This window comes from Equus przewalskii, chromosome 16 (assembly GCF_037783145.1).
Source record: "Equus przewalskii isolate Varuska chromosome 16, EquPr2, whole genome shotgun sequence".
NCBI lineage: Eukaryota > Metazoa > Chordata > Mammalia > Perissodactyla > Equidae > Equus > Equus przewalskii.
Genome location: NC_091846.1, coordinates 66,951,660 through 66,977,898, shown reverse-complemented (window position 1 = coordinate 66,977,898; position 26,239 = coordinate 66,951,660). Strand labels below are relative to the sequence as shown.

At 37.8% G+C, this 26,239-nt stretch overlaps 1 protein-coding gene and 1 long non-coding RNA gene across 6 annotated transcripts in view; one reads left to right on the top strand and one right to left on the bottom strand.

Moving 5' to 3' along the window:
- RAP2A (RAP2A, member of RAS oncogene family) overlaps positions 1–14,671 on the bottom strand; it is a 49,647-nt gene extending 34,976 nt beyond the window's left edge. Inside the window, exon 1 of the mRNA XM_008516187.2 lies at positions 14,212–14,671. Within this exon, the coding sequence (XP_008514409.2) occupies positions 14,212–14,525 (314 nt within the window). The 5' untranslated portion in view covers positions 14,526–14,671. The remainder of the gene's footprint in view (positions 1–14,211) is intronic.
- A 374-nt stretch (positions 14,672–15,045) lies between these two features.
- Positions 15,046–26,239, top strand: part of LOC103548414 (uncharacterized) — an 84,117-nt gene continuing 72,923 nt past the window's right edge. For 2 of the 5 annotated variants that reach the window (XR_544246.2, XR_011528211.1), the window contains exons 1-2: positions 15,046–15,906; positions 17,451–17,514. This is a non-coding gene — a long non-coding RNA (uncharacterized lncRNA). Of the gene's footprint in view, positions 15,907–15,963; positions 16,214–17,450; positions 17,515–26,239 lie in introns of those variants that run through there. The other 3 variants (XR_011528209.1, XR_011528208.1, XR_011528210.1) reach the window with 2 other exon arrangements.

The following is a 26,239-nucleotide window of genomic DNA, read 5'->3' as shown; positions in this document are numbered from 1 at the left end:
CCAATCCGCATGGCCGACAAAGAAACGCTTCAGGACTTGTTATTTTAACAGGTTGTACTGATGAGAGCAACTAACCAATCTCCTTCCCCCAATAATCCCCTCCTCCATAAACGTACAAGTGTTTCTTTCGATAAAACCAGATGATACGCTCAGGGTGGCCTTAGGAGTAAACATGTTCAGTCATTAAGAGTAGCCTTTTAAAATGTATATGCCTCTGGGAGGCATCCGACCATAATTAAGGTACTGACTTGTTAGGCAGCGATGGTAAACACAGCACGCTGGCTACTTCTCTCAGGGTAAAAGCTGCCGGTGGGTCAGAGCGTTTGCTCTGCTGATCCCACACACAGCTGGAGGGGCCTTCTCCAGCAGTGCTCTGTGCAGCTGATGCATCTACTGAGGGGAATGCTGTTTGCATCCTTCCTCACTAAAGGCAGCAGCACACCAAAGCCAAAACTGCTTAATGGCTATTTGAGAGCAAGAACAGATAGAGAGTTTATGCAAACATGACTGCTCCTTAACGCCAGACCACTGAAAAAAAGTTTTGCATCATTAGTATTACGCACGAACTGAATTAACCATTGAGAAACTCTTTTCTCATCTCCCGCTCTTCTAAAATAAACTTAAACAATTGTCTTAATTTCCAGTTAGCTTTCAAGTATGTACTCATGCATGTATTTAAGCACTTGTCTTACAATGAGCATCCAGTCCTTCACTATACCAACATTATTGGTGGTCAAAAGTTGTCTGGAGTGTTGGTTCCTAAAGCAGAAAAAGAAAACAGTCTGAGGTATGTGGGTCATTTGGGTGAGGGGCGATTATATTTTGAATAGTATAGTTTTATATATAATTGAATATTTCAGTTTTGCCAAATACAAAAACAAACAAAAAATGATATGAAGATAAAGTCTATTCCTTGTTTATTAAGGAATATTGACTATGCTTGATAACAAACTTTTACCCTTAGCTAGTCTCCCAGCTATCTTCCCTGGGCACTATCTAGTTTATTCTATTTTCTCTCAATTTTCCATAAATTAGTTTATTTTCCTAAGGCTTTCTAAAATAATAATTCTGCTCGAACTATTTTATAACCAAATACAAATAGAAAGTAAGACATCATCTCCAAGGAGGATCAAAATGTACTAAATGTAACAAAATAAATAGATAATTATTGGCATTGGTCTTATAGACAACTTTTTGACCTTCTACAGTAAGTTAGAATGCATAAAAAATTCCTTAGTAAAGTTGGCCTGGTAAAAGCAATGTTTTTGGTGGAAAAATATTTTGAAACTTAAGAAATAAAATTGTTTTAAAAATATATTTCTGTCTGTCTCTCTATATAATTCACTCTACTCTGTCAAATATATATTCATTTATACTACATTCTGGCATACCAGAAGGACAAAGATAGTATGTTGTACTTATTTTGCATAATGCCCAAGGCAATGTTATGCAAATGAAGCGGCTTAAACCAAGGTATTTGATGTTGACAGTGATGACTTTTATAGAAAGACAGATAAAAAGTTCTTTTGGAATCAATTTATTAAAAAGTTCTGTCAACACATTACTATATATTATATATGTTACTATTAACATATATTACATACTACTATATATATAGTAATATATTGTATACACACACACATACACACACACACACCCCCCTCCATTAGCACTGTTAAAATTAATCTTTACCTCATGCATAGTTTTTGGTATTTATAAAAAGTGCTCTTATCATTATCAACATTTTTAAAAATAAAAATGTTATTTAACAAATACTTAATATCACATGCCTGATTACTTTTTAGAAAGTATTTTTTATATTTAAAATATATGTATTAAAAATCATCACAATTCTTTGTGAGTCACAAAAACGTACTGTCACCGTCTATAGCTGACAGAGTCTCCAGGGGAAGGCAAAGACCCCAACACTCAAGGGGATGCTCTAAGTTCTAGAACATGATGTACCAGCACTGCAGACACAGAGGAGAAAAGAGTGGAAAAAATGGAATTTCAATACTAGATTAGCTATACAATTTATCTAGATATGGCAAGCCAACTGAGTCTACTTTCTAAGAAATCATGCAGTATACTGTTTCATAAAGTCAGAAAATGCTTGAGTTTCATTCCTAGTTCTGTAATTTCTGATGAAACTTTGTTATTGATATTTTAGGGTTACTGCGTAAAGAAACATTTTACATTCATTACCTCATTAGTTATTATATTATACCCATATTACAGATGAGGAAATTGAGATGCAGATAATGTTAACTTGCCCCTAATTACATAACTAGTAAGTACTGGAGCTCAGCTTTAACCAGATTAACACCTACTGTCTCCACAGATGAGAAGATTAGATCAAATGCACAATAAAGCACAAAATTAGAACATTTATAATATAGTCGCTATTTGTTATGCTCACTGGAAACTTAAGGATGGATGCATTTACAACAAAATTCTCCATCCAAAAACAGAGATTTCACTTAGAGAGCTGTAAGGACATCTAGTAAAGAAGAAAATACTAATATGCACTGAATTATTAATATGATGTAGGATTTCCACATTTGAATTATTAATTTTTAAGGGGGTGCTTCCAGGAAAGCATGAGAAATAACACTCCTAAGTGATTTAAGTAAAGGTTTACAATGTTTCTCTTGGGTGATTTTACTAAGTGATTTTAAGATATCTATAATTATGGTCATTCATTTATTTTCACTGTTTTAAAGGGAGAGCTGAATCAATATCATCCTGGACAGACGCAGCAAACCTCTTAAAAAGATCAGTTTCCAAACCCTCCTCTGCAACCAGCTGTAGTAACGGAGAATCCTTGCAAGCAACATTCTAGTCTGAATCCTACCACAACATCCCTTTCTCTGTTCTAAGTTTCCACAAGGCAGGAGCTACCCTGTCTTACCAGAATAAACAAAATGAGATGAGAACTATGCCCTCATATTTCTAATATGCACAACAAACAGTAACAAATGCTTCCTCAAAAGATAGACTTTATGTATCTTTTTGTTCAGTGACTAAATGTTATCTTTCTCTGTAACAGAGGTAGCATTTACTGACTCTCCTTGGGAAGTATTTCATTTTTGCAGCATTTACAAAGCATTGTTGGAAACTGGAAAAGTAGGAAGAGAAGATGAAAGCTGTTCAAAATATTAAAGAGACAGTTCCATTTATTTTTCTTACAGTAAAATGTTTTAGGATAGTAGTTTGCAAATTGTATGTAATGAGATCAATTTAGTGGATCAAGAGGAGCATTTCAAAACAGTGAAATAGAACAGAAAACAATAAAATAGAAAATATAATACAAGCAACATAACAAGTGTAACTACTGTCTCACGAAACTTTGGTTTCAACTATATGCATTGATGTCTGTGTGTGTATTGTGTCACAATGTAAAAGGTATTTCTTACTGAGGGCCATGATTAAGAAAATGCGAAAGTACCACTGAGCAAATACATAAAAGAAGAGAGATGTGTTATTTTTTTCAATATTTTGGTTTTTGACAGATAACAACAACTAAAACCCCAAAATTATAAGACACTGATGAAGGAAGTTGAAGAGGACACAAATAAATGGAAAGCTACTCTGTGCTCATGGATTGGAAGAATTAACACTGCCAAAATGTCCACTCTACCCAAAGCAATGTACAGATTCAATGCAGTCCCTATCAAGACTCCAATGGCATTTTTCACAGGAATAGAACAAATAATCCTAAAATCTGTATGGAACTACAAAAGACCCCGAATAGCCAAAGCGATCTTGAGAAAGAACGAAGCTGGAGGCATCACATGTCCTGATTTAAAACTATATTACAAAGAGACAGTAATCAAAATAGTATGGTATTGACCTAAGAACAGACACACATCAATGGAACAGAATAGAGAACCCAGAAATAAACTCATGCATATATGGTCAACAGATTTATGACAAAGGAGGCAAGAATACACAATGGGGAAAGGACAGTCTCTTCAATAAATGATTTTGGGAAAACTGGATAGTTACTGCAAAAGAATGAAACAATCACTATCTTACACCACACACATAAAAATTAACTCAAAATCGATTAAAGACTTAAACGTAAGACCTGAAACCATAAAACTCCTAGAAGAAAATCTGGGGGTATGCTCCTTGACATTGGTCTCAGCAATGATTTTTTAGATTTGACCCCAGAAGCAAGAGCAACAAAAGCAAAAACAAACAAATGGGACTATATCAAACCAAAAACCTTTATAGCAAAGGAAATGATCAACAAAATGAACAGGAAACCTATGGAATGGGGGCAAATATGTGCAAATCATATATCTGATAGTTAATATCTAAAATATATAAAGAACTCATACAACTCAACAGGAAAACAAACAATTAGATTAAAAAATGGGCAGAGGATTTGATAGACATTTATCCAAAGAAGACATACAAATGGCCAACAGGTACATAAAAAGATGCTCAACATCATTAATCATCAGGGAAATGCAAACCAAAATGACAATGAGACATCACCTCACACCTGTTAGAATGGTTATTACTAATTTTTCGGGTTTTTTTAAGGAAGATTAGCCCTGAGCTAACCACTGCCAGTCCTCCTCTTTTTACTGAGGAAGACTGGCCCTGAGCTAACATCCATGCCCATCTTCCTCTACTTTATATGTGGGACGTCTACCACAGCATGGCTTTTGCCAAGCAGTGCCACATCCGCACCCAGGATCCGAACCGGCAAACCCCGGGCCACCAAGAAGTGGAACGTGTGAACTTAAACTGCTGTGCCACCAGGCCGGCCCCTGGCTATTACTATTTTTATTTTTTTATTTATTTTTTGGTGAGGAAGACTGGCCTTGAGCTAACATCTGTTGACAATCTTCCTCTTTTTGCTTGAGGAAAATTGTCCCTGAGCTAACATCTATGCCAGTCTTCTTCTATTCGTATATGGGATGCCACCACAGCATGGCTTGATGAATGGTGTGCAGGTCTGTGCCCGGGATCTAAACTGGTAAACCCCAGGCTGCCAAAGTGGAGCACACAAACTTAACCACTATGCCACAAGGCAGGTCCCTGTTATTATCTTTAAAGACAAGAAATAACAAGTGTTGGCAAGGATGTGGAGAAAAGGGAATGGTTGGGCACTGTTGGTGGGAATGTACATTGGTGCAGTCATCAGAGAAAACAGTATAGAAGTTCCTCAAAAAATTAAAAACAGAACTACCATCTGATCCAGCAATTCCCCTTATGGGTATTTATCTGAAGAAAACAAAATCACTATCTCGAAAAGATATCTGCACCCCCATGTTCACTGTAGCATCATTTACAACAGCCAAGATAGGGAAACAACCTAAGCATCCACTGACGGATGAATGGATAAAGAAAATGTGGTACACAGATGGTCCCTGACTTACAAGGTTTGACTCATGATTTTTCAACTTTACCATGGTGTGAAAGCTAAACGCATTCAGTAGAAACTATACTTCGAATTTTGAATTTTGATCTTTTCTCAAGCTAGTGGTATGTGGTATGATCCTTTTTCGTGATATTGGGCAGTGGCAGCTCACTGTCGCTCCTCTCTGGCCCCACGATCACAAGGGTAAACAACCGATATACTTACAACCATTCTGTATCCATCCAACCATTCTATTTTTCATTTTAAACAAAGTATTCAATAAATTTCAGGACATACTCAATACTTCATTATAAAATAGGCCTGTGTCAGACGATTTTGCCCAACTGTAGGCTCATGTAAGTGTTCTGAGTATGTTTAAGGTAGGCTAGGCTAAGATAGGGTGTTCAGTAGATTAGGTGTCTTAAATGCTTTTTTGACTTACAATACTTTCAACTGATGATGAGTTTATCAGTAGGTAACTCCACTGTAAGTTGAGGAAGATCTGTGTGTGTGTGTCCATGTATACATATATGCATACATACATACGTGTGTGTCTATATATACACACACACAGACAGACACAATAGAATATTATTCAGCCGTAAAAATGAAGAAAATCCTACGATATGTGACAACACAGATGGACCCTGTGGGCATTATGCGAAGTAAAATAAGTCAGAGAAAGACAAATACCATGTGATCTCACTTACACGTGGAATCCGAAACACAACAAAACAAAACACACCTGAACTCAGATACCACAGAGCACAAACTGGTGGTTGCCAAAGGCGAGGGGGAATTGTGTGAAGGTGGTTAAAAGCACAAACTTCCAGTTAGAGGACAGTTAAGTACTACAGATGTAATGTCCACTTGATGACTACAGTTAATACTATACTGTATACTTGAAAGTTGCTAAGAATGCAGATCATAAAAGTTCTCATCAGAAGAAAAAAAAATTGTAACTGTGTGTGATGATGGGTGTTAACTAAACTTATTGTGGTAATCATTTTGCAATATATACACATATAAAATCATTATGTTTTATGAGAAATAATACTCCTAAATGTTTTAAGTAAAGGTTTACAATGTTTCTCTCGGGCAATTTCACTAAGCGGAAAAACCTAAAACTATCTCAATAAAAGTAAATCTTTAAAACCCGTAAAAATTATAAACCATTGTACTTCTCCCTAAAATATCAATTTTGTTATGTTTTTGAATCTTAAATACATTAAGAAAACAAGAACATATTAAAAAAACATTAAACAAAAAACAAAACAAAAAAACCCAGCAATCTATCCAATTCTGTCAGTGACTACTTTTAGCATTTTGAGTAAACAAGAATGTATCATTTACAAGTGTACTTAATTTACGTGCCGTAATCTATTTTCAATAGCTTATTCAGATAGACTTTTCAGGGATGTGTGATAAGGACATTTCCAACATTTAGTAAGTAAATGCATCAAACTTCCCAAGACTTCCAATGTCGCTTTGTTACTGGACTTCCCAAACCATGACTCAATGTAACACGCCACTGATACTGGATTCAGGTACTCAATCACCTGATTCTGACTTACAGGCTTAAAAAAACTTACTTCACAGCAGTGACCCTTAATTTAAACTGAAACTTATTAAAAATCAGGCTAATATAGGTGTTTGTTTTTTATCAGTTTTCCTATAAGAAAAGGCAAAACAGTTGGACTATGAGGTCCAATATTTCCAAAGGGATTTCAATCTTTTAGAAGTACAAAGTTAAATATATTTAAATAGTATGTTCAGTATATGCCACAGTAAAATCATAGCAACTAGAAACATGCTATTTTTAGACATTTTATAATCTTAAACTTCAGCAATGTATTTTACTTATACACTTTACTGAAATGCAGATGTCTAAAATCATAGCATTACCATTATTGACATCATTTTGCTAAAAGGCTCAGTTTGATCTGGTAAAGCATAAAGGTGTGTTTAAGAAACTTAACTTTTCTCTGCCAGGCTGAGAATAATTTTTAATATAGTGAACCAAAGTGTCAAAGTAACAAATAAATAAAAAGGCAAATATATATATGGCATATTTCTGCACCCTATTAAAATTTCCTGATACATTTCCTACAGAAATACTATCTCAACATCTTTACTTTTCTAACTATTCTGTCTCCATTAGTTTTATCTTGTTTGAAAGTCTAATATTCAAACTCAAATATTTTCAGAAATAAATTTAGAGTACTTGCAACTCTTTTTATACCACAGACCAGAAAAATATAAGCATGTAAGAAAACTGTAGGTAAAAAGAGATGGAGAGAAACAGCTAACAGGGAAAAGTTGAAACAGAAGCAAAGGAAATCCTAGAATGGAATCACACATCCTTCCCCAGGGGCTTAGGTTCTGAAGATAATGGCTACAAAAAAAACTGTATGATAAAAATTATCCTTGAAAAAAAAATCCCTTAAATTAAGTACAGTATACACAGTTTAATGTAAAGATCATTGCTGAGAAATATGTATAAACGAGAACCCATGCTCTTTAGTGTGCCATATATAATTTCCTAGAAGACCGCATACAGAAATTAAATCACTCAAGTATATCACTACTGGAAAACTTTAACAAATAAAAAGATCCCAACTTTGTTGGGTCTTCCTGTTGGCTGTGTCATCTACAGACATTTTATCGGTTCCTCCACCTCCTCCTTAACGTTTACCTATTAATCATCTGACTTTTTCCTCAAGGACAGCTAGAAAGTCAACATCACCCACTTGCCTGGTCGCCTGAATATTTCTCACTCAGTGGTCAGTTACGTCACCTTTCAAATCATCCATTCATTCTTGTCAGAGGATTTATCAATACGCAGGGACAGCTGACATCTTTTGTCTGTGTGCAGCAGGATGGCTGGCTGACTATTTAAATTACTTTTGCCCCCTCACTCTTTAAAAAAAAAAAAAATCACTATAATGATTCCTCGCTTTATACATTTTACTGATACAATTATCACCAAATCTTAACTAGACAAGATTTGCAGGTCACAGATTGCTGATTCCTTAAGATTCATATTAAACTTTGCCTCTTCCCTTATCGTCCCAACTAGACAGAAGTACTCACAGAATATTAGAGCTGCGAAATGAACTTAAAAAACTTCAATCCTGGGATGGCAAGAAGAAAACTACGATCCTGTAATGTTCTAATTTTACAAAGCAGCAAAACAAGTTTCCCTTTCAGGAAAAACTTTGGGCTATCAAAAGTGACTCACGGCTATTAGGCTCTGTGCCTTGGAGTCCAGCTTTTGATTACAATTTTTGTTAATGGAGGTATCAAACTGGGAAAGGAGGTGTTTGTGGAGGAAGGAATGGCAGTGGACTTCAGAAGTTTCACTTATTTGGGACAAACATCACCTGATGCGTTCTCTGGTTTCGGCTCACAGAACCAATCTGTTTACGGGTCAAGATACACGTGTAGCAATTGACAATTTGTCTCCATTTTAGAGGTTTTTATAGCTTACTTATTGTGAGGAGAAAAAGTGCAAACAATCATTTGGGCCATTTGAAAGTGACCACTTAAATGATAAAGAAATAATAATAAAAAAATAGTAACATTCATTTTGGGTAGTGTATATCAACTACTCTTTTCCTGTTCTTTATTCTAATCTTAAAACGCCCCATGCCTTATAGTCTATTGCAATGTATGAAGTCTCCTCTACAAAGCACAACTCTCAAGTTCTATCCTTGGTGATACTCACTTCTAATTTCTGTTCCTGGCCATAGCCTTTCATTTCTCTCTCTCCATACTCTATCCAGCAGGTTTCATCTCCTCTCCAAAGCTGAACTATGCAGATGACCCTGAGTCTTCATATCCATACATAAATGACCTTTCAGGCTTTATTCAAATATTCTAATTACTTATTAGGTGCATCTATCTGGATGATTACCATCTCCAAAGCCGAAATAATCTCCCCCAGCTATCCCTCCATAATCCTATTCTCTCATGTTCCAAACGTCAAGGTTACTTTTGACCTTCTCCTCTCCCTCTCCCACTAAGTGTGATTAATTCATTCTTTACAACATTATTTGCATCCATTCTTTCTTTTTTGTTCCTACAGACACCAGGGTAATTTAGAATCTTTATACTTCATATAGAAACTAGATTATCACAATGTTTCACAACTATTCCTCCTGGCTCGGGTCTACTGCCACTAAGCCATCACATCACCATCCTATTACTACTGCTTTAACAATTTTGATCACGGTCCTCGACTACAAGATCAAGCCCAAAGTCTGTGACCTTTTGTAATTTAGCTTTACATTTTCTACCTTTACCTCCTCTCACGCTCCTATATAAATTTCTAGTTTAGCCAGTCTGGTCTATTCAACAGCTAACAAACATATTCTATGCATCTCCCATGTCATTTCCTGTACCTTGAAAACATCGTGTTCCTGATTTTTTAACATTCATGTTAAACTTGGCCTCTTGCCCCGTCGCCTCAATTAGATAGAAGTACTCTCACAGAATGTTACAGATGAAGGAAGACCACCTCCATCTGCAAAATGAGCTTTCAAGAATCATCTCTTCCATCTATAAAATTAAAATGTTTGGGGAAACTAAGGCCAAAGGAAAATAAAAATACCTCTCTTTCTGAACACTACTTTTTTTCAATGTATTTTTCTTGATAGTTTGCTATGTGCCAGGAGCTGTGCTTGCCACATGCGATTAGAATTTAATGACAAAGATGGACTGTATGCAAATTATCACACAAATAATTAAACTGATGAGTGCTACATGAAGAGGGAAGTAGAGGGTGCCAGTGCTGTCTGCTGTCTGAAGCACTCACTGAGGGAAGGGCTGAGTGTGGGAAGACAGGAAGGAGTTAATTCAGTTTGGGAAGACTTTCCTGAGGGAGAAAACTTTTAAGCTGGAGCGAAAAAGTGAGTAGGAATAAACTCTGCAAAAGGTAGATGATTCCTACAGGTAGAGAACCCATAGCTGGACACTTTCAAGGAAGTAAAAGAAGGTCTGGGTACTGGAATCTAATGGACGAGGAGGGTTACAAGAGGTGAGGCTGCAAAGGCAGTCAGGGACAAGAGCATGCTGGGCCTGGGAGGTTCATGCTGAAGATTTCTGGGCTTTATCTTAAGAACAACAAGCCTTGGGAAACATGTTCCAAGATACTCAAGCCAGGCCCATGGCTTATCCTGGGAGGAATGAGAAAAGCAACTATGAAATCAGAAAGAATTTCATTTCAATTGAAACATTTTCTGCATCCCTATCACTCTTCCTTGGGTTTGTGATCTTATCCAAAGTCAAGTTAAAAAAAGAAAGCATACGAATTTATAAATATAGCCATTTTTCAGTTGGTCCCCTTGGCTTTGAAAGGAGGTTCTGTATGTATATGGATGTCCGTGCACCTGTTAACACTTAAGGAAGTGTGGGCCTCTATTACATTTTTTTTAAAGCAAGACATTCCATACAGTAACAATCCAATGAAAAGCTCCATTTCACTGTGTGGCCATACCTTAGTGCTATACTTGAAGTTAAATATTCATTCTCTTGCTCTTTCTCATATGATTCTTAAAAGGAAAAATATTTTAAGAGAACACCAACAAAATTTTTCCAAGGATTGTTTTAACCTGCATTGCTTTTCAGTCTCATCTTGTCTACACTAGGTAGGGAATTTCAACATGCAATCACAAATTCATTTCCTCCAAAATTACATTTATATCAAGGACAAAATTTAAAGAAGGTAGGGTAACAAAGTTATTAATAAAAGAACAGCTGGAATTTTGGCGCAATTACTGTGTTTGAGGTATTGTGTTGGACACCTTAAAATATATTATCTCATTTAATCTTAACAAAGACTGAGAGGCATGCTCTGCTCTATTTCACAGACAAGGAAACCGAGGCTTAGAGAAACAAGCATTCCCCCAAAATATATACACCTTATACCTGTGTGGTCCAGTGGTAGCCTGTAGCCCCATGTGGCTACTGAGCACTTGAAATATGGCCAGTCTGAATTGAGATGTGCTGTTAAGTGTAAATTATACACCAGATTTTGAAGACTCGGTATGAAAAAGAAAATAAAACATATCAATAATTTTTGAATACTAATTACATGTTGAAATGACAATATTTTGGATATGATGGGTTAAATAAAAAGTACTATTAAAATTAATCTCACCTGCTTTATATATTTTTAAATCAACTACTAGAAATCTTATAATTACATATGTGGCTCGCATCATATTTCCATTGATCAGTGCTACCCTAGACCAAAGGCCAGACACTGAAACTGCCAGTAAACACCAAGTTGAAAGGCAGCCTGGTGTGGATGAAAAGAAGGGAGTACATGGATTCATGCAGATCATGGTTTAACTCTCCTCTCCATCAGTGACTGGCCTTGGGCAAAATACCAAACCTCTCTGCACTTCATTTATGTCATGTGCTTTATGGTGATATTAAATATCCCCAAACAACTGCTGTATATAATATGGAAGGCAGCTAGCGGGCAGAGGGGAGGGAATGATTACTGAATACCTCATATAGCAACTGGTTAATTTAAAAATTAATCCCCAAAAAGAGTAGAAAATTCACTTATTAGAAAATCATGTTTTATTCTAAGTGGGAAGAGCTAAAGAACTATACTCAATACCTGCTTTAGCATAATAAACGTATATTATATTGTAGTATACATAAAGTACAGATCCTTTCTTTTTTTCAACGTAAGTTGTTTATCATATGCTATATAGGCTGGGAGCTCAGATGATGAGGTTAGGATGACACACAACTATCAGGACACACAAGGGCCCAAGTGACTCTTACTGATACAATGGATGAATTCCAGTGAAAAGAGTTTATAAACTCACTTTCAGCTGATCAATGATGTTTTTACATCAAGAACTGAGACTGGTGAGGGAGATGACATCCGGATAAGTAGAGTTTTACTCTGTTTTTCTTCCTGGGTCACAATGCAAACAAATAAATTGTTCCAGTTTACAAATAAACTGTACCAAGTTCAGACTGACCCATTATTAGTAATCTGCACTAAACCATAAGAAACTACAAATCATGTGGACTACCCTATCCAATGATATTTTGCCATATTCTGTTCCCTAGGCTTGTCTCAAGAAGTTTGCCCTGGGTATGCGACTTTATCAATGCATGTATTATATGTATATATTTAAACGTGAAGGGTGAGGCATTTACTTTGACTATTTGATATACGTATATGGCCTAAGATTGCCATGTTAAATATATTAGACTACTCTGTTCTGTAGTTGTGTTTGGGTTATTTTTGAATAGTCTGGGTGGGGATAATAATTAAGGATATGAGTCACTAAAATGTAGCCCCTAAATGACATATACACATTAAGGTTAACACCAAAATTGTTTGTTTGTTAACTATAAGCAATTATGAAAATGAGATTGGAGAAGAAAAAACTTATCAGATTCATAGATCTTAGGGCAGCAGCAGAGGCCATGAAAAAATTCACTTTATTCTAGTTTGAAATTTAATGAAAGAAATAACACACAAAACTTTAGTTTAGCTATTAAACTGCATATTCAATGAGTTAAGGGGGGGCATGGAGAGAGGGCCTCCCCTTTGATCTCATATGTTGCATTATAAATCCACCACTGGTAATGAATTTTTGAGCACTCTCTGACTTAATACACGTGACTTGGTCCTGGCTCTTTGAAAATGAGCAGACTGAAACTGACTTAAAATATGATTGTGTCTATAGTACACTTACAACTGTCTTTCAGTAAATGTCTTTCAAGTTAGGCTATAGGAAGAATTAGGTGGGAAAAAGGAAATGACGCCAAATCAAAATTATTAGCAATTATTAACCAATAACAAGAACCAGACAAAACATTCATGTGTAATTAAACAGAAATTAGAATAATTTGCTAAAACTTTGAACTAAGATAGTATCACATTTTTAAGGCTTGAAATCATCGAAACAATATACTCAGTCAATTTAAGAGAAAAACAAACATTTTAAGCCACTTAAGCTACCAGCCATATTTCTAAAAAGCATACTTTAGAAAAGAGTTTATATCAGGAAAGACCTTATCTGCATTAACTTTAAATTATCTAATACTTGAGTCACACCTTGAAGAAACTTCTGTTTTGTTTTCAGCTTCCTCTTTTTTTGAACGGTAAGGCAGCTAGACTAAAAAAAAAAATTAAGCCGCATTCTTTAATGTGAATGGCATATTTGTACTCCCATATGCTAATACTCTCTCAATCCCAGGAAACTGCTATGTCTTCAAATAATTTGATAATCTGTCTTTAAAGTTTCGTCTCAATTGAAGAGTTCATTTTTGTAAAACACCTTGGCACCATTCAATCTTTTATGAGACGAGAAAGATCTCTTTCCTCTCGACTTGACATTTTTACAGCATATATGTGAACAATTTTTGATGTGAAATATTGCAAAGGTAGATTTTTTTGTTATTCAATCTGAAAATGTCTCCACTATACTTCCACAGCTCCCCTCTTCCCAACAAAAATCTACCTACCCCACTCCCCCCTGCAAGTTTTAAACTTTGCCTCCTTTGGGGTTCTGCACAAGCGCCACTAATAATATCCAAGAGACAAAGAACTGTGCTGTGGGTTCACGGGATGCCAAATTTGAGTTGTGAAACAAAGCACTCAAATTTGAGATTCAAGATGATGAGGATGGTGATGCTGGCAAAAATTTATTATAAAGCACAAGACCCCGGAGCCATCTCCCTAGCCAGATCGCCCTGCCCACGGCCACCCCGGAGCACCGCGGAGGGAGCTCTGGCCCCGGGACAGTGGCCGCCGGCCGCACCGCGAAGTCCCCTGCCCGCAGCCCCGGCCCTCTCACCGCTTTACTCGGATGATCTGGTCCCGCATGGGCTTGATGTCCTGGAAGCTCTGCTGGTTGACGAGGCTGTAGACCAGGATGAAGCCCTGGCCGTTCTTGATGTACAGGTCCCGCATGGACGCGAACTGCTCGGTGCCCGCCGTGTCCAGGATCTCCAGCACCGACGGCGACGAGTCCACCTCGATCTCCTTGCGGTAGAAGTCCTCGATGGTGGGGTCATATTTCTCGATGAAGGTGCCGGTCACGAACTGCACGGTCAGGGCGGATTTGCCGACCCCGCCCGAGCCCAGCACCACCACTTTGTACTCGCGCATCGTCCCTCCGCGGCCGCCGCCGCCGCCGCCGCCCGCGACATAGACCTACGCCCGCCGCGCTGCGCCCCCGGACCCTGCGCCGGCGGCCGGCCCCGCCGCCTCCCGCGGCCGACCCCACCTCACGGCCGCCGCGGCCCCCCGGGCGCCGGCGGAGGAAGCAGCGGCCCTGGGCATGGACCAAGCCGGGCGGCAACGCGGCCCCGCGGGCGCCGGCAGGCACTGAGGACGAGCAGGAAGCGGGAGCCGCCGGAGCCGCCCGTGCCGTGGGCCCGCAGTGCCGCCCGCCAGCCCCGCCCCTCGCGCCTCCACGCCCAGCTCCCGCCCGCCGCCAGCCGCCGCCGCTTCCCCCGGCGCCGGAGCGCGCGCCCGAGCCCAAGTCGCAGCACTGCCGGGGGCGGGGCCCGGCGGCCCGGGGCGGGGCCCGGAGACGCAGCCCCGCCCCCCCTACCCCGTCGCCTAGCGACCGGCCGCGCGCGCTCCCGGGAGGCTCTGCGCCGCGCGGAAGCCTCTGCCCGCGCTCAGATAAACAACCACCTCGGCCGGCCAAGAGTACCCCGCCCCACACGCCCCACCGAACCCGGGGCCTGCGTACTGAGCATGCGCAGTTCGTCCGCCTGAGCCGGGAACCTCGTCAACTTGAGACTCCCACGCTCAGAATTTGGCGGAGCCAAGATGTTAGAGGGGCCAGAGCAACCTGCAGGCTTTAAGCTGAAGCGAGCAGTGAGAAGCAGAGATGGGCAAGGTCCAAAAGGAGGCCTTGGCGTGAGGGCCTTGCCCAACCCCATCCAGTCAGCATGCCCTAGAGCTTCGGTTTTATCTTGTATAAACATAACGAGAAGCAGCTTTGTTTAAGAGGACGCGCATAAACACAACGACATGAAACTCTGCTTTTAGCGTCAGGACACTGAGGGAGAGGTGACAGACCCCACCCACCCCACTGCCGGAGGCGGCGAAGGGCAGAGACCGCGGAAGCCGGGCCCACGCCCGGTGACGTCGCCGGAGCTCCGCCCACCTTCCCCCAGCCCCGCCCTTCTTCAGTGCCCGAGTGAAGTCGAGCTCTTCCCACGCCCTGTCAGCGGCGGGCGCTTGAAAAACCGGGAGAGCGGAGCCCCAAGCCGCAGCCAGAAGGCCCAGGACACCTCATAGCAACAGCCAGTTGGGGCACCTAGTAGGAAGCTGGGATTCATCCCAGCCAACCAGACTACGTCTCTGGACCCCATGATAGCATTCTCGGCCAATAGACGGCCGCTTCATACCACGTGACGCCCGTGCATCAGCCAATGGGGATAATGTCTAGTCGCAGGATCAGCCAACCCACCTCCCCCGTTGCTTGGTCCGGCTGGGCGTTTGCTCCTGCGCACCGTCTGCCAACCAATCGTAGGTGAGCTGACGAGTGATGGAGGCTTGGGCTGAGCCAACCAGAATTCGTGATTCTTTTGCCTCCCAGGGCCGGTGGTGTGCAGACAGGGCCGGGGCTGGTGGGGTTTGGGAGGGGTCAGAGATTGAGGCGCTGGTCGCTGTGCCCCGTTCTGGCCTGGAGCAAGATGTATTGCAGGCGGGAGTGATGAATTCCGCTTTTAAGGTCGTCTCCGTGGCATTCTGCCTAAATGATGGGCGTGGAATTGGTGCTGAGGGATGTGGGCTGAAGCGTGGGATGAATCGAGAAAACAGGGACTTTTGTTTTTAGGGTGAGAAATTTTCCGGTCCTTAAGGAGACGTACTGCGGCAGTTGCATGGTTCCTCCGTGCGTGCTTCCTAAAACATTTTTTTTTAACTACTCAGTTTTAAAACTTACCGTTGTCTCTCTCAGCATTAGAATTTACACACTCTCTCCCACCCATGACGTCACATTTAGAAATTATATCCCCAGATATTCCTGGATTATATTTTGCAGTAACTCGTATTAGATTTACCTTCCTTAAACTGTGTCTCTTGAGCTAGTCGGCACCCAGCCTTTACTAGCTCACATTTCTTGGGAATAACGAATGTCCGTGCTTTAAATGTTTGATCATGGCATAACTCTTCACCCTTTCTTTTCCCCACAAGGACATCATGTCGAGAGGATTTTGGTCTGAGTTCCTCAAAAAGACAGGTGTTCTTTCACCATCTTTTCTGTCAGTTATCACACTACTACAAAGATATACTGAGATTTAGCAGTGTTCTACTGCTCTGTCACTACGTTATATTAGAATGGATAACTACGTTTGCATTATCTTGCTATAATATAACACATACCAAGTTTTTGCTTAAAATAATTGAGGACAAGTTTCCTGTCAAAATGTGTAGTAAAATATAACTCAATTATTTCTTGGTTACATATCATTGAAATATAAGAAGTCATATCCGAGCCATCAGAATCAGCAGTGAAGGCAGCTTGCAAAAGAACTAAGAATCAGAGGAATGTTTTAAGAGAATTGAAACCGAAGAGGATCTGATATCTCATCCTAAGCTACTAACGTGAATAAGTGAATTAAAATTAAGAGAGCTCACATGGATATGAAGTGAAGCGTCATATCTAAGCTTTTTTGGCAGGGATGTTTCAAGAGAATGTGTGTGAACACTCTTCACCTAGCTTTTTAGAAGTCTGATATTTTGTGTAAAACTCGTGTGCTTATTTATGGTTACTTTAGCTTAGTAACAGCTAGACTTCTTGCAGAGGAAAAACAGACTCTCTCTTTTAAGATCTAAATTGTGTATCATGATGATAACAAGTTCCTAGGATTGTTGGGGGTTAAATAGAGCCAAGAAGCATCAAAGTTTCTCTCTGTATAGATCATCACAATGTGCGTAGTACCTTACATTACAGTGGAGCTGAAAAACCATTCACTTTGCAAGGAGTAAAGGTCCAGTGACTTTTTTTTAAGAAATTTACCTTGGCATTTTGGTTCCAGAATGTAACCTTAAGCAACTGTTTTCATATCCTAGGTCCCCAGAAGTTGAGAAGCTCTGGATTGGAGTGCATCTGATAGAAGTTGTCACAAAAAAAATAGTGAGTGGGCTCCCTAGTCACTCCACCTAGCATAATGGAGAGTGGGCGAGCTTTTTGGCATATCACAGGTTCTTTTCCCTGAACTTTCATCACTGCTGACTTTCTTGATAAGGAGAAATGTAGAGACTTCAGCCCTTGTGGTAGTTGCACCTCATTTATATTTCTTATATTGACAGGCCACGGTTTTCATTCTCAATGGCATAAAGGTATATTTTTAACTACTAAGAGGTAAAAGAAATATGAGTAGGAGCATATTTTATCACCTATTCTGTCTTGGATGATGGTACTTACCTGATTTGAGGCTGTATGTTAAATGCTGATTGAAGGATTAGCTACTATAAGAAAGGATGTCAGGACATGTAGAGAATTTTGCAGATATGCATGGGAGACGGGTGTCTGTCGTCTGATCCCTTAATCATGTTCATTCCTATGCCAGCATGAGCTATCTGTTTTGAGAGTGACTTTACAAATAAAAACATATGTCTTCATTCATTTGTTTGTGGAAAAGACAAAATAAAAATGAGATAAAATGAAATTGGATTTTCCCCAAGAGCTGTAAATCTGTACAATAGTGAAAACTTAACATTGTACACTGACACTTCAGGGTCTCTTTAGCTTCAAAAGTGCCTTGCTGGGAGAAAAAGAAAGAAAGAAAAACTTCATATCTCCTCTCCCCACTGAATTTGAGAGTTATCTCACCTATGCCCAGATACCCTCAACTGTCACACTTGTGTTGCCATGGAAACCCAGCTCCTTTCCTTGCTTCTGTGAAAGATGTTGGAAAAGGTGGAATGAAGTGAGAAATACATGGTGTTCTGGGACTCTGATGCTAGCAAGAAGGTAGTATGCAAAGAATTTAATATAAACAAGTTAGAGGGCATTTGTAATATGACTAGTGCTTCCTGGCTATAAAACTCTGATTCCTATTGCTTCCTATTAAAGCTTACATGTCTCTGTTTAACCATAAAGGGGAAGGACAAGTCAAGTACATTTCCCACCCACAAAATGCTGCTGGCATTTATAAAGAGAGCAGAAGATATCTCCTTAGCCTCTGAGGCTCCTAATACAGTTGAGAAACAGAATGTTTCTTTGTATGTAGAATGGAAAGGAAGGGGCAAAATAAACTTATTTCTCTTTAGAAAATGTGATATGTCTCAGCACTTTTGAAAAGAAAAGGAATTGAATATAGGCATTAAGTGAGTATGTAAACAAGTCAGTGAAAGAAAACTTTTGGTTGAGAAAGTAAGTGCTTCAAAAGGCAATTTTAAGCAGAAAAAATTTCTGAAGGAAAAGGCTTAATGATTAAAATATAAGGAGAAAAAAGAAAAAGCCTGAAGAATCTTAAGAACGTGAAGGTTCTGAAGAAAAAAAGAGCCTTAGTGTGGTTCATTTAACGTAGCAGAAGAGCAGACACAATGTTGCTCGAATGCCGAGCAGTTTCCTTCGCTTTTTGCTGAAAAGAATGAGATGAATCAGGATTGATCATTAATGGCGGTGCTTTCCCTTCTGCCCACGGTTAGTCCAGAAGCAGGCACATGACTCAATTCTCACCACTGGAATGGGGAGAAGGCTTCTGAGGCTGGGGAATTTCTGGAATTCTCTCAAGAGTGAGTAGATAGTCCCATTTTGATGTCACTCCCTTTGTTTCCTGCTTGGCACAGTGAAATATGAGAATGTGGCCAGCATCTTTGGGCTGTGTCACCTTGTGGCTGAGGTTGAAAACTAACCAGTTTTGGATGGCCTAGGAGAAAGGTGAAAAAACCTAGGTCCTGGATGACAACATTGAACTGTCAAACCAGTACTGGAAATGCCCACCTTTGGACTTAAGGGCTAAGTAAACAGCAAGTGTCCTTTGGTTTAAGTGTTAAAAGTCTCTTAGGTTTTCTGCATCTTGCAGTCAAATGCATCCCAACTATTACAGAAAGTATGAGGAATTCCAGACAAAATGGTGTTTTAAAAAAATCAGCAAGCATTTGTGAGCACTTTTATTCTACTAATATCCTGAATGGTATTTCAAAGACATCATACTATTTATTGAGCACTTACTATGTATACTGTTCTAGGCTCTGATGATGTCAATGATGTCACTAGACAATTAGCCAAAAGAGCTTGCAATCTAGCAGGAGATACAAACATTATAAACAGAAGAGACAGATGAGACAGACATTAAGCAACTGGTTATACATTTACGTTATGTAATAGTTATAATTAATGCTAATAAGAAGGAAAAATCAGAGGTTACAAGGGTGTATAATAAAATATGACATAAATAATGAAATATTACAAAATATATAACTAAATAACTGAATAAAATTACAAAAACAAAAACTTTTCTAGTATATGATAATATTATGTATAGTTTATACATGAAGCCCTAAAGCTCAAGAGAAACAAGGAGTAAACTAGAATGGGTTTAGTCAAGGAAAGCTGCTGAAGGAAATTAACATGGAACCTGGTTTTGAAAGAAGTGACTGAAGAATAGATTCGATGGGGCAGAAGGAAGCACTCTAGATGTAAGGAACCACAAATACACAGGAAGAAAGCAGAAATGAAGTAAAAGTGAAGCAAGAGAAATACAGAATCACTTGGTTCTTTAATTCCCTGTAGCAATGCCATTCTGGGGATAACTATCAGGGAAAAAGTCAGAAGCCAGAAATCTCAAAGCAAGGTTATAAAAGGTGTAAAAATAATATAGGGAAAATAATACAGTAGAAAAAGTAGAAAGAATACAAGGGTACATTTGAAATTAAAGCATCATTCAAATAATGAATAATTTATAATGCGGGCATCATGAAAGAATTGTCGTAAGAAGTAATTATGGACTTGAGGGCATCAAGAAGGAGGAATTTAAACTTTCACAAATACAAGTAGAAAGAAGAAGGAGGAGGAACAAAAAATGAAGACAGACAGGAAAACAACTTTTGCTTATGGTTGTTTTTTTCATGGTAGTTGTTATGGACATGCATTATGTAAAAATGAATGCAATTTGATTGAAAAGAAACATTTCAATAGACCAGTAGTATATAAAGGTAGTCTTTTTGGTAAATAATGTAATTTAAAGTATTTTACCTAGAATGCCTTTTTATACCTTGCCGTAGAAAAATCTTTTCAATAAAAAAGCTGTAAGGAAGAATAAGTATAGATTAGTGATGCATTTTGGAAATTAAAAGCCTCATAGATGTACGAAATGTAATAATATAGCAAAAATAATAAATACTTGTAATAAAAATCAGAAGTTTGTTAGACATTATGTGGTTTCTGGTCAAATATGGTTGTAGTAATCTTTTTAATGCTATTTCCTGTACAAATATAGGAATATTTTTGAAAAATTAAGCTACAGAGGCATGTGAACACATCTTGATATTATCCATAATAATGTAACTAATATTTATGGTGCTTTGCCATTTCCAAAGCCATTTTCCACGTATCCAAGAAACTTTTTGTTTTTTTAATAAAAAATTTAAAAATAATTAGCAGCCACTATACAAATATGTGATATGAAGATGCTGAACCAGCATTATTACTGCTCCTTCCTCCAAGGTCACTGGAGTAATATAGAGGATGAAACATCCTGAACTGGAGAAAACTATGAGAAAACCCCAGCAATAAGAGGTTTTTTTGTTTTTTGTTTTTTTTGAACTGTTTGGCTTATAAGGGGACTGGGAGAAGAGGGTAGTTGTGGTTTAGGCCTGGGGCAATAAGCAGCCAGCCACACTGTGGGAGAATAAAACAGGAAAAGAGCTGTTGTAAATATGCTCGTGCTCACTATTGCCTTGGGAAAATCGCTGCCTGCCCATCTCCCCCCAACGTGTGGTGACTTACAACTCTGAACTAAGTTGACTCAAGAGGAAAATCAGGGCTCCACAGAAGCCCTGTGCTTGTGAGGAGCCAAGAAACTCGTTAGGTCCTAACCGACTTGGGGCATTTGCCCACCCATACCTCCTGCTCTAACTTCCCTGGGCTGGTCAATTACAATCTAAGGACTGCTCCTACTGATGTTGCTTCTCTCTCTGATTTTTTCAGATTTAGGGTTCTCCACTCTAAAGCTCATTTACTCTCACCCCCTGAACAACTTGGCATGACTCAAAATGGGGTCTAGTAAGGCGATCGACCATTCTAGTTTACCTGGGACTGTCCTGATTTTAGTCCTGCATCCTAGAAAACTCCTCAGTCCTAGTGGGTCACCCTAGGCCTATCCTCATACACATTTCCAGAGAAAAATGAATGCACATGGCAAATAACAAGATATTTTGAGAAGCATAACTATTTCAAAAGAAAAAAAATATTATAGATTCCATCAGAAACAATAACATTAGCATGGACCAAAAATTTAAAATTTGCCTAATAAATATACTAAAAAAGATAAAGGATAATCTTAGACATATGAAAATAAATAAACAAACAGAAAGGAACCAAAACGTATTAAAAACTAAATATGTAGTAGTTAAAATAAAGAAGAAGAGAGGATAAGATAGCAGAAGGGACACAGTAAAGGAACACATGAGTGAATTGGAAGAGCAGATTCTGTGTCATCTCACAGAAGAAAGAAGGGAAGTTCAAAGAAATAGAAAAAGGAAAAGCCAAGGGATATGCAGAACAGAAGTAGAAGTGGCGGCATACAGACTTCAAAAGAAAAAGAAGGAAAACTAGATGATGACTTCTTAGAGAAACGATAGTGTTAAATTTCCCATAAATGAATGGATGGATGAACAAATAAAAGACCTCAGATTGATGGGTCCATGGAGTATCAAAGGAGAGTGATATGGAAAACTCACACCTACACAGATTATAGTGAAGTTTGGGATATCCAAGACAAAGAGGAAATTCTAAAAGTTTACAGTATGAAAGATTAATATCAGATTAAGCATCAGACTTTTCAGTAGCAGCATTTTTTAGAAGCAAGAAGAACAATAGAGTAAGATTTTCAAAATATTGAAAGGAAAAGAACTTAGAAACTGAAGTTTTATGTTCAGCCAAGTGGAATTCAAGTATGAGAATGAGATACAAATATTCTCCGGCCTCAAGAGCCTCACAATAGTGCCACACAGAGACCCACGTTGAAAACAATGGATGAGTACTTAAAGAAAAGGTAGAAAAAAATCTAAGTGATGTTGCACAAGATGTATGAAGAAAAAGTGATCAAAATATTTTAGTAAAATCAGTTATTGTCTTTAAAAATATCTAAGACCAAAAAATAAAGAAAATGCATCCATAATTCCTAAAATTTAAAAGTGATATCAGTAGGATGGGGGTTCATTAAAAGGTTTGAGAATGTGCCAAAGGTGTTCTTGTCTTGTTAAGAGGGAGATTCTATACATAAGTATTCACAAAAAGAAAAAAGGAAGAATAGTATTATAATTAATAGAATTTAAAAATATTGAAAAAATGAGATAATCAAAATAGAATTTAATGTATCAATAATTATAAAAAACTAAATTCCGGGGCAGACCCTGTGGCCTAGTGGTTAAGTTCAGCATGCTTCACTTCAGCAGCCTGGGTTCAGTTCCTGGGTGCAGACCTATACCACTCGTCAGTGGCCTTGCTGTGCTGTGGCAGCAACCAACATGCAAAATAGAGGAAGATGGGCATGGTGAATCTTCCTCAGAAAAAGCCAGACAAACAAACAAGCTCAACTCACCAGTTAAAAGAAAAAAAAATAATCCATTTATATACGGTTTACAAAAAGTGCACCTAAAGGGTAAGGACATAGAAAATTGAATAAAAAGTATGTTAGAAGTTCTATCAGTCAAATTTAAACTCAAGGAAAGCTGATTTAGTGGCATTAGTATCAGATTAAATTCGTTTTAAGTCAAAAGTCTTCTTAGGCATGGAAAGAATGACTATACAATGATCATAGATTCAAAACCCAAGAATTTTTACTGTATGCACTAGTAAAATAGCCTCAAATTGTATAAAGCAAAAATTAATAGAACTACAAGGAAAAATGGATAAAACCACCCTCATAGTGCGTATTCCTCTCTCAATTGTTGATAAGTGAGCCAGACAAAAACTACAGGGATATTGAAGATTTGAATAGCCAATTAACAAAATTGGAGTAATGGACATATATGGAATTCCCAGCACTAACAGAACATTTGCAAAAATTGATCGTATACTAGATAATAATGAAAAATCTCAACACATTTCAAAGAATAGGTATCAATCAGACCCTGAGTTCATAATTACATTAGAACTTTAAAAATAATGAAAAGACAGATGAAGAACCCATATATTTGGAAGTTTAAAAACTTATAATGCTTAAAAATTCATGGTTTAAAAAATAAATTTAAAAACACTTGGAACCAAAGAGTAATGAAAATATATATCAAACCTGTGAGATACAGCAAAGTAGCTCTTTGATGAAAATTTATAAGTTAAATGTTTATTTTGGAAAAGAAGACAAAAGTAATTAAAGTGCACTTCTTTAGAAATTAGAAATAACTTAAGAAGTAGAAGGAAAGAAATAAAAAAATAAGAGAGAGTTAATGAAAAATAAAGATACAATAGAAAAACTCAACAATGCCCAAAAATGATCCTTTTAAAAGTAATAAACCATTGGCAGTAGTAATCAAGAGAAGAGCAACAAAAACACAAATCATATTGTGGGGAGAAGGGGATATAGCAATAGATTGATTAGAAAGATAATAAGAATACTATCAGTAACTATGCCAAAGATTTTGAAAACTTAGACAAAATGGACAAATTTCTGGAAATATATGACTTGTAAACTGACTAAAAGAAATAAAAAGCTCGAATATGTCCTATTAAAGAAATTGAAGTAGTGGTTAAAAATCTTTCCATAGAAAGTCCATTGGATGTATAATCTGATTTCTTCGGTAAATAATTTATAAGAAAAAAGAAAAAGAGATGGAGGCAGAACCAACAGATTAAAAGAAACTTAAGACACATATCAATCAATTGCAATATATGGGGCTTATTTGAATCTTGATTCAAACAAACTGTAAAAAAATTATTATGAGACAATTGAATATTGACTGGATATTTGATGATATATTGTTAATTATTTTAGATGCTGTACTGGTATTGTGTTTATGGCTTTTAGAAATAACTCCTGTCTTTTAGATATGTATACTGAAACTCTTAGATACATATATTCAAACCCATGCATGTCTGGAACTCAGCATTTAACAGCAGAAGCATCTCTTATCAGTGGGAAAACAGGACTGTTCAATAAATGGAGCTAGAAAAAAATGACTCTGGGAAAAAATAAAATTGAATTCCTACCTTAAACCATATACAAAAGTCAACTCCAGATGGATGTCAAAACAAAACTTAAAAACTGTTAGTTGGAAATATAGGTAAATATATTTTAGACTTTGTGGTGGGAAAGAATTTCTTTAAAAAGACTCTAAAATCTTTGATTAAAAAAATGATATGTGTGGTTATATCAAAGTTAAGAGTCATTGTTCATTAACAGATAAAGAAAGTAAACATACAAGTACAAACTAGAGGAAGATATTCGCAACACACACACAAAACCCAATGAAGGACTAGTATCCAGAGCATGGAATGAACTTATCCAAATCAACAAGAAAAATACAAACAGTCCAATAGAAAAGTGAGCAAAAAACATGAATAGATATTTAACAGAAGAGGAAACACAAATTAACATATGAATAAATGTTCAATATTGTTAGTGATCAAAGAAGGTCAACTAGATACCATTTTATATCAGCTTGGCAAAATTGAAAAGTCTGACAATATCAAACATTGGAGAGGATATGTGTCCACAGAGTCTCTTCAGGGTTGCAGATGGAATTTAAATTGGTGCAGTTTGGAAAATCAGATTTGCATTATCTCTTATATTTAAATATGCATATTTCCTGTGACCCAGTAATTCTAACCCGAGGTATATACCCAAAATAAACTCTTGTGTGTGTTCAACAAGAGACATATACAGGAATTTTCAGCAGCTTTATTCATAATAACAAAAACGAAAAAACAGAATAAATTCCTAGAAGCAACCCAGATGCTAATCAATTGGAGAATGAATTGATAAATCACAGTGTGTTCACAGTAGAAAATTTTATATAATGGTCAAAAGAAATGAGCCATAGTAATATGCAACAATATGAATGACATTGTAATATTTACTAAAAATGAAGTAAGCCCCAAAGATTGTACATAACATGATACCCTTTTAATAAAGTTAAAGAACTAGAGTTTTTAAAAATATGCTTTATAGAAATGCACTAAGACTCTGTAAAAACAAGGAACGGGGAAATGATGAACACATACAAAATGATGGATGTATTGAGTGGAGAGAGGCAGGAGGTTGAGATGTTGGGGACCACGTGGTAGCTTTTAGAACACCTGGAGCTTTTATTTTGGGTGATAAGTTCTCAGGTGCTTCTTTCATTATTAAAAATGACTATATAAATAAAAAAAGTGGGCCATGCATAAATAAATGATAAGAGTGTGTCATGGATCAAAGATTATTAATCCATTCTGTATGCCACAGTTACAAACGGTATATATATAATGTCTCAAATTCTAGGGATTCTGTTACTTTAATGTGTTTGCATTGGGAGCAGAACAATAAAAGAATTTGAAGAATATCCTTGCCTTTAAAGAACTTACATGCAAATTGTGGAAATCCAACATGTCCTTCTAAAGAAGATTTATAGCATGAAATATAAAGGAGGGTCTTGCCTTGCAAACACCCACACAATGGTTAAAAAGAAAGGGAGGTTTGAGAGAGACA